Raw genomic sequence first — 18,751 nt, forward strand, 5'->3', positions numbered from 1 at the left:
GTCACATTGCACTAACACCACCAGATAAACAGCTAGCTGCTATTTAGATAGTCAAATGCAGAGACAGGTGAATAGTAAGATAAAGACCCTGCAGTTCCTTCAGTGGGTTGCAACGGAATGATCCATTAACAGATGTTGTTTCTGCGGCGCCAATACAACACGCAGCTGAGCGAGGAGAGGTAGGCTACTCTTTGAATAGTTAGTAATATTTTCTAAATTGTATTTTCAAGTGTTTATTCAATTTAATGAATCTATAACATAACGGTATTTTCAAATTGGGCCTATAGTCTGAACTCTTGATTTATGACCTGTTTATTTCTGAGATGTCATGTATTTTATTTTTATTTTATTTAATTAGGCCTACAATCTCAAATAACCGGCTGAAGGTCCTGCTCGTAAGGGAGTGAAATGAGAGTCTTTATAATATACCTGAGTCTTTTTATTCTGGGAATGAGGTGTTTTCAGGTGAGTCAGTCGTTTTAACGTAGAATTCAAATCTAAAATCATGTTTAACAATCAAATGGAAAAGTAAATTTATTTAATTTCTTACTTGGATCCCTTTTCTAGGCATATGAAGGAGGTAAATTGATTTGTTTTACCACATAGGCACACGTAATGAACTTTTAACTATAGTACATACATGCATAAACCCGATGAGTCCTAATCTGGGTCCTGTTCCAGATAATTCCACGCTAGTGTATTACGCGGTGCTCACCATGGAGCCGAGCGCCCTCCCCAACGTCACGGTCGCGATCAGGTCTTTCATTCTGGACGGACCGCCACATAACGTGATAGTCAGCGACATTGCGGTCACGACAAGTTGAGTGACCTCTTTTTTTGTAGCATCACCAGTAAAGCCTTTTCATGTGTTTTTCTGTGTGTTTTTATTAATCAAAACTGACCAATGAATAAAACTTTTATTTAAATATTTTTAAGTATGTGACGCGGCGGCTTTGTGCTCCTGTCTGGCCGGGCACGTATGGAGCAGTGAGGTTTGTGAGAAGAAGAGCGATTGTTGTAATCCCACCACCGAGTGTAGCTTTCCCAAAAATGGCGATCCAATCTGCCATCCGACAACTAGAGGTAGGCTAATGAACATAACGGAGTAAAGAATGTGGGTAATATCGCGTGGCTTTACTTCTCCAAATGAGGTTGGCCTACATAATTGTGCGTCATATCGCGAAACTTCTCCCAGAGGAGCGCACAGCATTCACGGTTGTTTGAACGGTGGATAACATAAATACACTACCCTTTTTTGTATTTATTTTTATCTTTACAGTCACTATTTATGGGTCGATTTTTCTGAACAATGAGATATATTACCACTCAATGGAAGACCCGAATGCTCCAAAGTTCAAAGAACTTGCTATAAAGCTGATAGATAAGGTAGGTTTTTCACGGATGCAAAGTAGGATTTAGTTGACTGGGTTGAACCGCACGGTTTAATTGATTCGGTCTTGATCTTTTGGCAACACGTAGCCTAATCTATAACAGATATGTGTAGTGACTAGCTCTCTCTCGTCTGAAATCTGTTTTTTCCCCATCAGATGAAACCAGTTTACAACACCCTGCTGGGATTCGATGGCATACAGGTCACCAGGTTCAGGTAAACTACCCCGCTTATTAGACCTTATGGCGTTATCAGACGCCATACCAAAAACACTGACTTTCAATACATTCTAGTAGTCTTACTTCACTTTTATGGGCTATTAATTATGTGCTGTTTCAATACCAACTACAGTGACTGAGTGATTGAGTGGTAGAGAGTAAGTGAGTGAGTGAGTGATTGGGGGATTGAGAGAGAGAGAGAGAGAGACAGATTTATATCATGTAAAGCACTTACATAAATAACATGTATTATCATTTATTAAAGGCTAGGTGTGTATGCATCCTTTGAGGTATATGTCAACATCCATATGAATACAAAGACCTTGGGGCAGAAAACCGCGGCAGCAGCGAATGCATTGAACAACAGCATTGAAGTGGAAACTAAAGGTAAACAACCGTAGAACGGGCGTGAAAAACCAAATAACTATCTTCTAAATACAGTATAATACATTAAATAAGTATTTTTAAGGGGCCTAAGGGGCTCCAAATGGTTCTAGGGGGTGATTTACATACAACCCAATCTGTGGATAATTTATCGCTCAATAAAGATTCCCTCCCATTATTCAAACGTTAACTAGTGAACTAGTCCGATCTTTTGCATACTATGGGAGTATAACAAACCTTTCAAAAGCAGAGCAGTTGCAAGCTTTCAATGTTTATTAGAATGGAAGCTAAGCTAGGTAAGCTGTGCTCCCGCCACTGAAAGGTTGCGTACCCATCCCTGCTCGTCAAGGTTTTCCTCCCCTTCGAGGTATTCATAGTGTGGATGTCGCGCTGTAAGTTTACAATTGTATTGCTTGGTGCTATTGGGGCAATGGCATCAACTGGCTGGGTGCCTCAGGCATTTGCCTTCCTCGACTAATGGGACCACTGCCACTGGGCATGCTAATTCTCAATATCAGTGGCTAAAACCCCGAATATTATTTAATTTGCCCCAAATCTTATTTTGTTGTAAAAAATAAAAAAATAACAATCTACTTTCCGACGGTCCTTGAACGCCCCTCATTTACCGCACGATAACAGAGCCACAGGTGAGTCAGTACACTTCAGCAGTAGGTCTCAGTGTTTACAACAGGTTAGTTGAAAGCACAAGCTCTAGATTTCACTATGTCTTTATTATATGTCAGTCATTCTTAGATCATGGTGAAGTCATTGACCGGTTCGCCCAAGTCAGACGAAGGAGATACCCACTTATGCTCAAAGGACAAAAGCCCAAAGAATGGAGCAATAAACAGTCAGATAGCAACAGGGAATGAAGAAAGGCAATTGCAGAGAAAGAAAGTAAAAAGTTAAGTACAAACAAGAAATGAACAAAGAAAGACAATACATGTAGAGTAACAGTTGCTAAGAAATGAATGAAGAAAAACATGTAAAAAAGTCATACATGACTGTGTGACTCGTAACATCTCAATGTTTACTTTTGCTGAATGTTGACTGTTGGTTTGTCTGTGAATGAGGCGCTTTTGTGTTTGGGCAAAGGGAAGTTTGTGAAAATTGTTTTCCTTTTTTACCATTGGTATTTATTGATATTTACTGGTAGCCATGGAATGCATTAATTCAATTCACTCTAGAAGTGATGAAATTATTCTAGTCACTAATGGTAGTCAGCTATTAGTTGGATGTTGCATGTGCTTTACAAAAGAAACAAACATGGGGATTCCAGGGGCATCTCAAAATAAAGGAGCCTAGTCCTTCTAGATTTTTTGTCCTTTTGGCAAGAGAATAAACGGTTTAAAAACATAACCAGACTGTTTACCACCTCAAGTGAATTTACCTACCCTACCCCAGTCATATATATATATATATACAGTGGGGCAAAAAAGTATTTAGTCAGCCACCAATTGTGCAAGTTCTCCCACTTAAAAAGACGAGAGAGGCCTGTAATTTTCATCATAGGTAAACCTCAGCTATGAGAGACAAAATGAAAAAAAAAAATCCAGAAAATCACATTGTCTGATTTTTTAAGAATTTATTTGCAAATTATGGTGGAAAATAAGTATTTGGTCACCTACAAACCAGCAAGATATCTGGCTGTCACAGACCTGTAACTTCTTCTTTAAGAGGCTCCTCTGTCCTCCACTCGTTTCCTGTATTAATGGCACCTGTTTGAACTCCTTATCAGTATAAAAGACACCTGTCCACAACCTCAAACAGTCACACTCCAAACTCCACTATGGCCAAGACCAAAGAGCTGTCAAAGGACACCAGAAACACAATTGTAGACCTGCACCAGGCTGGGAAGTCTGAATCTGCAATAGGTAAGCAGCTTGGTGTGAAGAAATCAACTGTGGGAGCAATTATTAGGAAATGGAATACATACAAGACCACTGATAATCTCCCTCGATCTGGGGCTCCACGCAAGATCTCACCCTGTGGGGTCAAAATGATCACAAGAACGGTGAACAAAAATCCCAGAACCACACGGGGGGACCTAGTGAATGACCTCCAGAGAGCTGGGACCAAAGTAACAAAGGCTACCATCACTAACACACTACGCCGCCAGGGACTCAAATCCTGCAGTGCCAGACGTGTCCCCCTGCTAAAGCCAGTGCATGTCCGGGCCCGTTTGAAGTTTGCTAGAGAGCATTTGGATGATCCAGAACAGGATTGGGAGAATGTCATATGGTCAGATGAAACCAAAATAGAACTTTTTGGTAAAAACTCAACTCGTCGTGTTTGGAGGAGAAAGAATGCTGAGTTGCATCCAAAGAACACCATACCTACAGTGAAGCATGGGGGTGGAAACATCATGCTTTGGGGCTGTTTTTCTGCCAAGGGACCAGGACGTCTGATCCGTGTGACGGAAAGAATGAATGGGGCCATGTATCGTGAGATTTTGAGTGAAAACCTCCTTCCATCAGCAAGGGCACTGAAGATGAAATGTGGCTGGGTCTTTCGGCATGACAATGACCCCAAACACACCGCCCGGGCAACGAAGGAGTGGCTTCGTAAGAAGCATTTCAAGGTCCTGGAGTGGCCTAGCCAGTCTCAACCCCATAGAAAATCTTTGGAGGGAGTTGAAAGTCTGTGTTGCCCAGCGAAGGCCCAAAAACATCACTGCTCTAGAGGAGATCTGCATGGAGGAATGGGCCAAAATACCAGCAGCAGTGTGTGAAAACCTTGTAAAGACTTACAGAAAACGTTTGACCTCTGTCATTGCCAACAAAGGGTATGTAACAAAGTATTGAGATGACCTTTTGTTATTGACCAAATACTTATTTTCCACCATAATTTGCAAATAAATTCTTTAAAAATCAGACAATGTGATTTTCTAGATTTTCTTTTTTTCATTTTGTCTCTCATAGCTGAGGTATACCTATGATGAAAATTACAGCCTCTCTCATCTTTTTAAGTGGGAGAACTTGCACAATTGGTGGCTGACTAAATACTTTTTTGCCCCACTGTATATATACATATATATATTTAATATCCGCTTCCCGGAAAATAGTGTTATCTTGTTTATTTTTGGAGTGTTCATGTGTAATATATACGAAAACAATTATTCACCTCTTTGGCGAATAATTGTTAAATATATGAATAGGTAAGATCTGTCTCACTAGTATTCATTTTACTCTGAAATAACTTGAATGGAACTTGTCTTGTCTGGGGATAAGCAGCACAGCAGTCAGGTAGCTATTTAAAGCTGTAATAAACTGCCTATTAAAAAATTTGCATTGTGCAATAAAGCATGCAAAATCTGCCAGGCTAAGTCCAGGATGCTTCAGATACCTAGAAACGCCCCTGCTCAATATAATATTAATGTAATTTACCTGTCCGGTGTTTTAGCTTTTTCATCAAAGACAGTCAAATCCAATACTTCAGAAATGACCTCATGTACGATTATTTAGACTTACAGTACATACCACGTACTACATACTTACTTAGAAAAGATAATATCCACTGATTCTCCACAGGCCTTGTGGACATAAGCGGCCCCCCGCAGCCGGTGAAGCTGAACAGCATGGTGGACATCATCTGCAATTCGTCCCTAAACGATGATGCGGTCCAGGAGTGGCAACAGGCCACACCCGAAGAGGTCTCTCAGATCACCAACGGAACGGAGTCCATCGTGACATCACAAGCGCACGGGACCACCAAACTCACACTCCAACAAACGTCTGCAATTTGGGCAGGTGTGTGTGTGTGTGTGTGTGTGTGTGTGTCATTTTTATCCCGTTTCATCCAAATGACCCAAAAAAAAAGAATGAACCTCAAACTCGCCATCAAAAGTGAAATGTGCAAAGAATTGATATCGTCATGTCTGACCAAATCGAGATCCATTCAGATATGTGGAGCAGATGTCATTGTACTGCAGTGTACTGACGATGAAGCTGTTCCCTTGTTCCATTTTTCCCAGGCCTGATCACTTGTACCTTCAGGCCAGTATTGGATACCGGTATGAAGATACTTCACAGAGCCAGTTTCAAACTGGACGTCGCACTTCTGCCTCAAATCGACATCTTCAGCGACCCCCAGTTCCCCCAATGTAAAGAAGGCTCCACAGTGGTGTCTGTGAGGGTGAAATGTCAGATAAAGAACAGCACCGAACACTACGCGATAAAGTGGATTGTAAAGGGGAATCTTTCAGAATTGGCGACAGCAGCAAACGTCGGTGAGCAAGGTTGCACAGTCTTTCAGCCACGATTGTTTAGTCTGCTTTCCCTGTTGTCTCGTGTGATACTCACTGGATCAGCAATTTTCACTCACCTGATGTTTTGATGATCAGACGGGCAAGATCCCAGGTCTTACGACGCCCAAATGGCCTTGTCGTGTTTGGACAAGGACAAGGACAAACCGGCAAGCATGACATGTGTGTTCAGCAATAGGATGAACGAAACACAAAATGCCTCGATTGAAATCCACGTCATAAACGGTACGGCTCAGGTGTAACACCAAGTACAAGTTAATTGAAGTGGTAAACCTTTACAATTAGGGTACATTAATTAACTGTTAATCAACATTAGTTAATGCGGTAATAAGCATTACCTAAAATTGACTCTCAGTTAATTAATAGTTAACTAATGGTCGAATAATAATGGATTAATGGTGTTCATGTTTACTAATGTTGTTCATGCTAACTAAGTCAACGATGTTCATGGTAAAAAATGTATTAATTTAACTATAAACTGGAATATTGTTGCAACATTGATTTGGAAAATGCAGGCATGTAATTGTGCCAGTTAGGCAAGGATTTATCAATGCACTATAGAGTTGCCGTTGATGACGGCAAATTGTTTTCCCATAGTAAATGGTAAGCGTTGTCATGCGGCCGGGGATTGGCCGGTCACGAAGGCCGGTTTCGCTGCCAAGCTGCGATGTGAGGGAGCTAGAGAGGGGTTGAGATTGCGGAAATGTGACAACAACGGAGAATGGGAGAAGGAGGAGTCACAGTGCGTAAACCGCGACCTCTTCAGCATTGCAGAACACACTCAAGTAAGTGGCAGACATTTTGTTTCATCACATAATTAGTAGACAAAGCATTTGCAGAACAATGTGTGTCATTGCTTACCGATAATTGCCCCAAAATGCCTCCCAGGTGATTGACAAAGGTCTCGGATCCGTCTCCCGTAACGCCGCAAAGCTGTTTTCTCGCCTTACAACTGCTACTAACAACACAGAGAGCATCAACAGTGTTTCTAATCTAAATACGTCCATCAACATCCTCCACAACATGGAAAACTTAAACACCACGTTCAATGAATCCACATTAGATGTAAGTCCCAACTAGCATTGTTGAATCGTTGTGTTTGAATTTAAGGGGGACATATTATACCAACAGTTGTGAGTGTGATTAGCTCTGACAAGCCGTTTTGAAAATCTGCCTCTTCTGACATCACAAGTCGGCGTGTCCACTTAGATGTACGCTGGATAGATCAGTCTACCAGCCTACCCAGTGGACTGAGGCAAACGTTCTCCGTCCGTCATGCATCTTGGTTGACACACCCACTTGTGATGTCAGAAGAGGCAGATTTTCAAAACGGCTTGTAACGGCTTGCAATCTCACTCACGACTGGTGGTATAATATGTCGCCTTTAAGTTCCCACAACCGTCAATAGTGTTCAACACATTATATCGCTCGGTTGTGCCGTCTTCTCTAAATTTGAAATCTGTCCTACCAGGAAATTGTGAAGTCATCCAGCAACATCCTGAACATTCCTTCACCGGAAGTTTGGGGGCCTACCAAAAACAACAACAAAAACAACCTGTCGATGGCTGAATTGTACTTGGCGTCTGTTGAGCAGTTGATCAGGCAGACCGACATATCAAAGGAACATACCAGTGAGGCGTCAAATGTACAGATAACGGCTTGCAAGTTCCCGGGCTGTAGGAACAATGTCTTCGGCGTCAACATTTCCGTCGACGGGCAACATGAAGTTGTGAAAACGGCGGGTTTTAAAAATCTTGTCAAATTCTTGCCGCCCATACAGCCCGACGCCGACCCCAACAGCATCGTGGTGACGATGAGTGTTGACGGCAAGAAAGAGCGAGCGTTCAATCACGACCTCGGCAGTGAAGAAGTCTTGATCCAGTTCAAGCTGACCTACCCGCGACCACGCAACCGTGAAATGAAGTGCGTCGCCATGGACGGAAAAGGGAAGTGGTCGCTTGACCCGTGCGTCTGGGGCGGTCCGAGCAACGACGGCAGCTGTAAGTGCAAATTCTCTTCTGCGTTTGCCATCCTCCTGTCAAGAAACGCTGTCAATCTGCCGGCGCTGCGCGAGATCACCTTCGTAGGTCTGGCCATTTCCATCGCCTCTCTGGTCTCGTTCCTGATGATCGAGTGCCTGGTCTGGAAGGCCGTGACGAAGTCCGTCGGCTTGTACTTACGCCACATCACGCTAGTGAACATCTCCGTGTCCCTCCTGATCGGAAACTGCAGTCTCTTTGCATCCGCATTCCCGGGGGTCGTTTCCGACCTCTGGTGTCAGATCTGCGTGGTCCTGGAGCATTTCTTCTTCCTTGCGCAGTTCTGCTGGATGTTCTGCCTCAGCACCCTTCTGCTCTACCAGACCATGGTTGTGTGGTCGGATCTGAGCAAAGGTTGGTACCAGGGCGTGTGCTACTCAGTGGGCTACGGCGCCCCGTTTCTCATCGTGACCATCACGTTTGTGTCCCACGACGGCGGGGCAGAGGGGAAGTACTACGACGCCCATAGCTGTTGGCTGACACACCACAGCATGCTCAAGGGCTCCTTCTATTCCTTTATCATACCGGTGGGCATCATCGTCTTCGTCAACCTTTTCAGCATGGCCTTGGTGATCATCAAGCTGTTGAACCCCGTCAAGGGATTAGGACCAGGAGGACGTGAAAGCCACAGCGGTGGCCACGCCGCCGTACGCATTCTCAGGTCCATCATCATCCTGACCCCTGTCTTCGGAGTGACCTGGATCTTCGGTTTTGCTAGTGTAGCCCTTGACCTGGCGGAAGGCCTGGCAGCGTCCGCTGTCTACTACATCTTCAGCATCTGTAACTCTTTCCAGGTGGGAGCCCTCAGATTTACATTTTACATTGAGGGCATTTAGCAGACGCTTTTATCCAAAGCGACTCACGATAAGTCCATTTGCCAGAAGAAAGAGAAACAACAATATATCGGTCGGTACAGTAAGGATTTTCATAGAACCAAGTGCCAAGCACTAACACTTGTTAGGTTAACCCATTCCCCGTATGAAACAAAGCTAGTTAGGATAAGATACTACACGATGCTAAGTACTATTTTTAAATGCAAGGACGAACAACATATAATCAGTGCGTACATGAAGTGCTCAGATCCTGGTGAAACTTCGCTATGTACTCCTGTTCCTTCATAACCGCTCTGTCTCCAATAACTCCCCAGGGTCTCTTCATCCTGCTGACCGCCAGTGTCGGAGAGAAAATGGTATTTATTTCATACAACTTTATTTTGACCTGCAAATACTGCGATCACTAAAATGAGTCACCAGTGATAGGTCATTGAGGTGATCTGAAAGAGTTCACAGCTTGGTTGCCTCTTTAAATACAACACATTCACAGTAGTATATTAGGAGGTACAATGTGCAAGATCTTCAATTTCAAGCTAGCAAAAATCGAGCTCCTCCACCCCCGCCCGTCTTTGAAAAGCGCAATTACTTTTTGAGTTTGAACAGATTTCTCTACCATGAAACACAGATCCCCGTAGCCTTAGCATCTACACGACAGAATGTATTTTCGAGCACATTACAAACAAAAAGCTGTTCCACAGTGTACACAAATTAAATGTTAAATGGACCCCGTTTTTTTTTTTAATTTGACCCAGGTTCGAGACGCACTGAGGAAACGTTTTTCCGCAACTGTGAGTTCAACACGGATCACTAACCGCACTTGTTTCATTAGCAGATGTGTTTTGGCAGTCGTGTTGACACGTTGTCTCTGATCCCTTAGCGACGGCCATCGTCCACTAAGGACACCTCCAAGACCATACAGTCTTCGTTGGAAGACTGACTCCTGAGACAGCAGCCGGTCCCCTGTTTAGTGGAGGGAAACGCATTTCATTTTCAGCGGGGAAATGTAATTATTTTTGGCCTAATGTTGTAGGCTACAACTTTAGAGCATGGGATGTATAACAAGCTTACTGTGGATGTGTGATGTCAAGGGCTTTTATTATTTATTTTCATTGCTTTTATTGGTAAAGGTAGTCAAAGACGACATTTGAATTTATTAACGTGTTGCCTCATGACAACCAAAACAGATCTTTTCTTTGTTTCTGTAATGTAATTTTAGATATTTTTTATAGGATTGAGACCTTTTGATCTTTCTATATGGAGGCGATTGTGTTATTGACCTTCCAGATCATTGACAAACATCATCCAAATAAAAACGTTGTTTCCGAACAAATCGCTGTTTGTATTTCATCCTTTAATCCCTGGTTACTTTTTTAAATCCATTCCGTTCTCTTTTTGCCGATCTTCCCACTCTTCGTCCGTCTCATCCAAAGAGAGGCCTTTCTGAACCGCCGACTGGCGGTAGGCTTCAGACTCCACCTCTGCACTGCAAAACACAGACCACATTTCTCATTCATTTCACAAGACGGTCTGGAGTAATTCAATATGTTAAAGTTACTTTAACTACCCTATCCAACGGACGTCAGATTACGTTTTTCGAGCTGTGACTTGATATTTGAATCCGTCCAAAACCAAAGCAAAACCAAATCATCACCGTGTTATGAGTGACAGTTGACTGTAAATTAATAGATTGATCAATGGGCGCTAATATATAAAAAATATCTACACATATTTCAAAAATAAAAATGGGTCTTTCGTTTTATTGAAGTAGGCATACATAATTAACCATGTGGGTAATCCAATTAGGACCTAAGAGAGCACATTTTTCATTGTGTGGGTGGGCCCTTTAAGTGTAGCCTACTTAGGAGAAAAAAGTATCAATAACTCAAAGGCCTACATTTGAAGGAAGCGAACACAGTCCTCGTGTCCATACATTTCCGCCAGCCTAATGGGTCGGTCGCCGGAGATGTCCTGCTTGTCTACGGGGGCATGGAGCGCGTGGAGCAGACGCAGCACGCCCAGGCGTCCCGCCTCGGCGGCGAAGTGCGCGGCGGTCCAGCCGTTATCCGTCCTCAGACACGGCCGTCCGCCGCTCTCCACTAGAAGCCTGACTATTTCCGTCTCTCCTGAATGCGGATGGGATTTCAACTAACGTGAAACACAGTTGGTATAGTATTGGCCAAGCGTGTGCAACGTAAGAATTTAAGAGCAAACGCAGGGAAATTAATTATTGGCTTGCTCTGGCTCTCTGTATGCATACCTTTAGCCGCAGCCCAGTGGAGCGGTGTCTTGTGGTTCCAGTCGAGGTCTCTCTGGTTAGGATCGCATTGGTTGTTTTTCAGTAATTCCTCGACCAGATCACAGTCCCCAGCCGCTGCGGCCTGGTGCAACTCTGTCATGGCTCAAGGTGAGCGTCGCCGGGCAACGCTCAACAAACGAACGACCCAGGAAATCACTCATAGGATTGGTTCTGCTGTCATCTGGTGGTTGAATACCTTCATTTATTTTCAGCGTCTTAGACACCTGATAGTAGCCTATAAAGTAACATAATATTTAGATATGGATACATAGATATATATATAGATCTACATCTATATTTTTTGCATGTTTTCTTTGACTTATCTATTATTTTATTGTAGGACAATGTTTATAGGTGAAGCACTTTGAGTCTGCCTTGTGTACACTGTAAGAATTACTTGGTTCTACTTAAAATCATAAGTTTCCCAGCTACCTTCAAATTTCAAGTAAAAACAACTCATTATTTTGAGTCTAGTTAGGCTTTGATTTGCCTTCCATGAGTCAACATGACTGTACAGTTATTGTTGTTTCAACCTTGCTTTGCAAGTACAAAATAAAGTGGACTAATTTATGTGGATTCTGTTGACTTATCCCCATTAGTGGCTTCAACTTGAAATTTGAATTAAAGAAAGTGATTTATTCATCAATATGCATTCTGTACACTTAACCTCATTAGTGGGTTGTCACTGGAGAGGGGGGAGCGACTCGCTATAGTTCATTAGAGAGTGTAGAGATGTTCCAATAATTTTTTCTTCCTTTCCGATACCGCGTTTCCCATTCCGACTTTCCACCTCTGACCGTTAACGAACGCAGCATAACATTGACTTGTTTGTGATTATCTCTGCATGCGTAGTAAATGAGCTAGGCATGTGATGGTATCGGATCAGCGCATAGAACTGGGTACTCGCCGATTACTGATGCTTCATTTTATGCTATATCGAAGGAGTTTCCAATACTGGTATCGGTATTTGAACAAATTCATTAAAGAGCAGGAAGACTCTCATCACTGTACCATCCTAGCTGTAGAAACACTGTAGTAAATATTCAAGGCGCTGGTTCTCCACAGAAAAAAAGTGGATCAAGCTATATACATTCAGTCACGAGATTCAACCTTTTAAATTGAGCAGAAATACTTTTTAATGCACAGTTAGTAATAACATTTATCAAGGGGCTGTATTTAAAGCAACAAAAAAGAATACAAATCAAATAATAAATAAAAAATTCAACGCAACTCTGACGTCGTCCAGCTGGTAGGGGGCTATTGACGTCATCGTTTGCGTTTTAGGCGTCCACACGAATCCCAACACGAAACCGCATAGGTCTGGATAGATTTGAAACCACCCTGAAACATGGTTTCAGAAATGTGCGGTTTCGGGCACCGGATTCGCCGGCTCCATCTGGACGGTCGGCCGAAACGCACAAGACTTATGTGGTTTCACCAAAAAATCGGCTCCGTGTGGACGGGGCCTGAACCACGACCCCACGGAGAGACACACTTTCTGGACGCTAGCGGTGGGCGGGGTGTTCCTCATGCTGGCTCTGTACGGCGTGAACCAGGCCCAGGTGCAGCGCTACCTCAGCGCCCGCACCGAGAGGGAGGCGGTCAGGTACCGCTCTCTGACCCACTCATACACAGAACCTCCACCCTGGGGGTTGGTCTGTCTGTCTGCCTGTATCTGTCCTATGGTTCTGTCTCTCTCTCTCTGTCCTGTGATTCTGTCTATCTCTCTTTGTCTCTCTCTCTCTCTGTCTCTCTCTGTCCTATGATTCTGTCTGTCTCTCTATCTGTCTGTCTCTGTCCTATGATTCTGTCTGTCTCTCTGTGTCTGTCTGTCTCTGTCCTATGATTCTCTCTCTCTCTCTCTGTGTCTGTCTGTCTCTGTCCTATGATTTTGTCTGTCTCTGTGTGTCTCTCTTTCTCTCTCTCTGTCCTATGATTCTGTCTCTCTCTGTGTCTGTCTGTCTCTGTCCTATGATTCTGTCTGTCTCTCTGTGTCTCTCTCTGTCCTATGATTATGTCTCTCTGTGTCTGTCTGTCTCTGTCCTATGATTCTGTCTGTCTCTCTGTGTCTCTCTCTCTGTCCTATGATTCTGTCTCTGTCTCTCTCTGTTTGTGTCTCTGTTTCACTCTCTCTCTCTGTCTATCTCTCTGTGTGTCTCTCTCTGTCCTATGATTCTGTCTGTCTCTCTCTCTGTCCTATGATTCTGTCTCTGTCTCTCTCTGTCTGTGTCTCTGTTTCTCTCTCTCTGTCTCTGTCTCTGTCTGTCTCTCTGTGTGTCTGTGTGTTCTAAAGGTTCTGGTTCTGCGCCCCCCCCCCCCCCCCAGGTCCTGCTACATGGTGATCCCGGCACTGCAGGTGGCCCTGGCGCTGAGCTGCCTGATGGGCCTGGTCATGTTCGCACGCTACTGCGGAGAAGTCCCCTCCCGGAGACCGGGCTCCCTGTCCGGGGACGCTGTGAGTAGGTTCCCTCGCCACCTCCCCTGTCCCGCCCTGGAAACGTACACATTAACATTTACATTCAGAGCATTTAGCAGAGGCTTTTAACCAAAGCAACCTGTTCATTCATTTGTATCGCAGGACAGACTGGGAGTCGGGGGGCATTGGGACGCCCAGACGAATTGGGTTTGCAGGGCTAGCGTGCTATGTTACTAATAGACGTGACTACTCTAGCGTGCTAGGTTGCTTATAGACATGCTGCCCTGTCTCCTGAACCCAGATGGTGCTGTTCTTCGTGATGGACATGCTGCAGGGCCTTCCTGGGCTGCCCGGCCTCTTCATCGCATGCTTGTTCAGTGCTGCCCTCAGGTTGGTCTGTCCGTCCGTCTAGCTTTAGCTATCTGTCTCTATCTCTCTCTCTCTCTGTTCCTCAGTGCCTCTATATATAGTTCAATATATATTGATATATTCCTGTTGATAGTACGATTCCAGTAAGCAATGAGAGAGGTACTGGCCATCATTTTTCATTGGTAGAATATATTCTATGACACTACATTACAACATCCCCAACTATATGTATATATATATATATATATATATATATATATATATATATATATATATATATATATATAAGTAAGATGCCTTGAAGCCATGTGACATGCAGGTGATGGCTTTTGCTCGCTCGCTCGCTTGAACTGATGTAATTTATTCGTATGCTAAGAATTACCAACCAGTAAAGTAGCAAGAAAGCTTCTTGAGATTATTGAGATGGAAGCAATTAAAAAGTCTCTAGCCGCAATCCAATTGGAGATCGGCAAAATCGCAACTCAACCAACAGAGATCCCGACGATCACGGAACAGGTGTCCAAACTTCAAACTCAGGTTGACAGCTTAGAAGTTAAACTGAAAAAGAATGATGATTTGATCAAAGCAAAAGATGACCAGATCAAAGCGCTGAAAAGGGGACTGGATGACGCCGAACAATATTCTCGCATCGATGAAGATGTCGTTATCTCCGGTTTGAAAACTCACCACCGATCCTACGCCAAAGCCGCGGTTGTTAATGCTGGTGAAGATCCTTCTTCCTCTGAAACAGAGACCCTGGAATCGCAGGTTATCCAGTTCCTCTGTAGCAAAGACATTCCCATTCGTAGTCATCAGATCTCGGCCTGCCACGCTCACCCCCAGAAAACCAAAACCTTGTATCCACCGCCAATTATTGCTTTGTAAACAGAAAGGACAAAGTTGGCCTGATGCGGCAGGGGTTCAAGCTAAAGAGGACGGATGTGTACGTGAATGACCACCTCACAAAGAAGAATGGCGATATTGCCAAAGCAGCACGGTACCTCAGAAAGGATAAAAAGATCAAAGCGACTTGGATAAGGAACTGCAAAGTTTTCATCCGTACCAATGGAGGGATACCGGAGGAAGAACAGATCATGGTAGTGAGGGAGATTTCCGACCTGGACTTATACAAATGACAAGACTAACAAAACCACTTCATAGACAGACAACAACAGTTGTCTGTCTATGAAGTGGTTTTGTTAGTGGTTTTCAGTATGTTATGCATACTGTCCATCTTGTGGCTTTTGATCATGGACTGTGCCCGCGCTACTTTCGGCAATAAACAGAATGTCCTGTCAATAGACGGTATCGGAATATGCCTGACCTATCCAACATCCTCCGGACTGACAACTCCACCCGTCTACGTGAGTTTGAGTCTATCTGTTGAACAGCTTCCAAGGTATGGATTATTCTATTCTCTATGGACTGTATGGCGTTACCCACCATAACGCCAGGGACGGCTGTCCCCACTGACATTAATTCTCTAGTTTTCAACCCTTTCAAGGAGAACTTGGTCAATGACGGCATTTATGATACTTTTTTCAATCCTGACACCAACCAGTCTAATCTAAAGTCACTACAAACCTCGTGTGATTATTATACTGCCCAAAGCCCAATTTAATATGTTGTCTCACTCTTTTACAGATAGGCCTAACCCAAATCAAAATGCTTTTTCTATTTTTTATTTGAATATTTGTAGCCTGCCAAGGAACTATGATGAACTGAAAACCTTCATGTCAACTCTGACTCATTCTTTTTCAGTCATGGCTCTTTCTGAGTCATGGCTGAATGATGACATCCTTAACCTATACCCCCTGTCGCATTATAATGCACTTCACTCCAGCAGAAAATGCAGAAGAGGAGGGGGTGTCTCACTATATGTCTCAAACAACCACAACTTCATTCCCAGGAAAGATCTTAGTACGGACTTTGATACTACATTAGTAGAGTCGATATTTGTTGAAATTCCATGTTGTCTGCAAGTTAATAGTAAAAGCATTCTGGTTGGTTGTATTTACAGACCTCCTGATTCAGACATTAATACCTTTATTGACGCACTCTTGATATAATAAACAAAGAATGTAAATGATGTGCTCTTCTTGGTGATTTCAATATTGATTTGCTTAAAGGTGACCTCACGTCAACAGCTGATTTTTTAAATGCACTTTATTCCTTTAATTTCTTTCCTTTTATTATTAAGTCTTCCAGAATCACTATGTCATCTGCTACACTCATTGATAATATTTTGTTCAATTCTCTAGATTTTGAGGTCACTTCAGGCCTCTTGATGTGTGATGTTTCAGACCATCTTCCTGTATTTCCATTTATCCACCATAATGATTCCCCTAAGGCTAACATTGCTTTGATTGAACCAATCAAATTCCGTAAATTCACCAGAAAGAATTTAAATTATTTTAATTTAGCCATTAGCTCTATCTCGTGGGATGGGGTTCTTATGTTAAAAAATGTAACTAAAGCTTATCACTTATTCTTATAGCTCTTCAATTCTGCTCTAGATACTTCCTTTCCCTTGTGTAATAAGAAATCCAAACATAATTCCTCTAAGGAAAATCTGTGGATAACAAGAGTTAAAGAAGCTCTCCCGCAAGAAAAATAAACTTTACAGGAAATCGATATCAAACCCTTCCCTCATAAACGTTGAAACCTATAAGAAATGCAAAAATCATTTTACAGCTTTAGTAAGGAAAACAAAGAAACATTTTTATTCGGATCAATTTATTCAAGCTTCAAATGACATTAATACAACATGGAACCTCATCAACCACTTACTGAACCGCAGTCACTCCCCGTCAACTGCTCCTTTGGAGATTAATGACAAGAAGGGTATTCTCTCTAACCCTAATGATATTGCTAATTGCTTCAACGACTTTTTTGTTAATATTGACCCTGAACTGGCATCTAACATCAAGGAATCTGATATAAATCCCTGTTTCATGATTAAGGGCCAGTATTCTCCATTACTAAATCTTGATCCCCAAACCCTACAGGAAGTCCTTGATATCAACATGGCATTAAAGAACTCAGCCCATGGTCATGATGGCATCAAAAATGTCCTCATTAAAGAGACCATTGACTTCATCATCCAACCACTGACTCACATCCTCTCTTTATCTCTTCAATCTGGAATCATCCCCCATGATCTAAAAATTGCAAAAGTTTTCCCAATATTCAAATCAGGTGATGCCAAGGAATTCGGCAATTATCGGTCATTATCAATTCTACCCTGCATATCTACAAAACTGGAAAAGCTTGTTTACTGTAGAATTTCTAATCAATTATTGGCTAACGACATATTATCAAAACACCAATATGGCTTCCGCAAAAAATACTCCACTGAGCATGCCCTTTTACAGCTTGTGAATTATATTTCATCGTCTCTCAATAACAGGAAATTTGCTCTTGGAGTCTTCCTGGATTTGAGTAAAGCTTTTGACACGGTCAGTCATGATATACTCATTGCAAAACTCAAAAGTTACGGAGTGGAGAATGCAGCCTTGAATTGGTTTAGGAATTATCTCATCAACAGAGAACAGTATGTGTACATGAATGGTTTTTCTTCTAAAAAAACAAAGATTTTGTATGGTGTTCCCCAGGGATCAATCCTGGGTCATTTATTATTCTTAATTTATATTAACGACATGGCCGTATCTGGCGCTAATCTCCTTCCAGTACTGTTTGCGGATGACACTAACCTCTTAGCCTCACATGAAGATTTCAACTCACTGATGAAAAATGTTAATGATGAACTATCTACTAAAATGGTTTCAACTGAACAAGCTGACTCTCAATGTGAAAAAATGCAACTTCATGATCTTTTGCAATACAAATAAATACTATTCTAAAGAGCAAGCTAAAATCTATATTAACAACGCTGAAATTGAACTTGTTCAACAAACCAAAATTCTAGGGGTTATCATCGATAGTGGTCTAAAATGGTCTAACCATATTGACCTAGTCTCCAAAAGATCTGCCAAGTTGCTGGGCATATTGAGGAAGATTTGGCACTTAATGCACTCCTCAGCTCATCTAACCTTGTACTACAGTTTTTTGTTTCCATGCATCAATTACTGTAATATTATCTGGGCGGCAACTTATCCTACCTATCTCAGAAAAATACAAATCATGCAGAAGAGATTTCTTAGGTTGATATCTCACTCAAGTAGATATGCCCCATCTGCACCCCTTTTTAAACAATATAATTTACTACCTATTGATAAAGTGAATGCATATCAAACATGTTTGTTTGCCCGTAAGTTCATATATAGAAAACTAGATCTTCCAGTCACTCTCCAGAACATATTTATTTCCACATCAGTTATACAGGAGGAAACATCTACTGTCTACCTGAATCTCCTCCTCAGGAAAAAAGAAAAAGAAAAAGGTTTTGCTTTTGATCCTTATGACCTTGCTTTCAATGTTTATTTTTAGTGGATCCAATTTTTATGTTTAGCCTGCATGTCAAGCGTATCATGAAATGGCAATAGGCGCGGAACTCTGTACAAGCCTACATAGGCTTCGCTC

At 42.5% G+C, this 18,751-nt stretch overlaps 2 protein-coding genes across 2 annotated transcripts; one reads left to right on the forward strand and one right to left on the reverse strand.

The window, feature by feature from the left end:
• Window positions 1-653: 653 nt before the first annotated feature.
• adgrf3a (adhesion G protein-coupled receptor F3a) lies at window positions 654-9,997 on the forward strand (the record flags this gene model as incomplete). Its single annotated transcript, XM_079753086.1, has 13 exons — window positions 654-819; window positions 937-1,083; window positions 1,280-1,386; window positions 1,548-1,606; window positions 1,874-1,995; window positions 5,523-5,741; window positions 5,966-6,220; window positions 6,335-6,481; window positions 6,854-7,041; window positions 7,145-7,321; window positions 7,728-9,089; window positions 9,443-9,484; window positions 9,881-9,997. 13 exons carry the CDS (start codon window positions 654-656, stop codon window positions 9,995-9,997), a joined length of 3,108 nt encoding a protein of 1,035 aa, XP_079609212.1.
• Window positions 9,998-10,490: 493 nt separating this feature from the next.
• ankrd66 (ankyrin repeat domain 66) lies at window positions 10,491-11,524 on the reverse strand (the record flags this gene model as incomplete). The annotated part of the gene is made up of 3 exons (XM_079751905.1): window positions 10,491-10,611; window positions 11,023-11,251; window positions 11,386-11,524. 3 exons carry the CDS (start codon window positions 11,522-11,524, stop codon window positions 10,491-10,493), a joined length of 489 nt encoding a protein of 162 aa, XP_079608031.1.
• Window positions 11,525-18,751: the final 7,227 nt, after the last annotated feature.

This window comes from Pollachius pollachius, assembly GCF_949987615.1.
Source record: "Pollachius pollachius genome assembly, chromosome: 15".
NCBI lineage: Eukaryota > Metazoa > Chordata > Actinopteri > Gadiformes > Gadidae > Pollachius > Pollachius pollachius.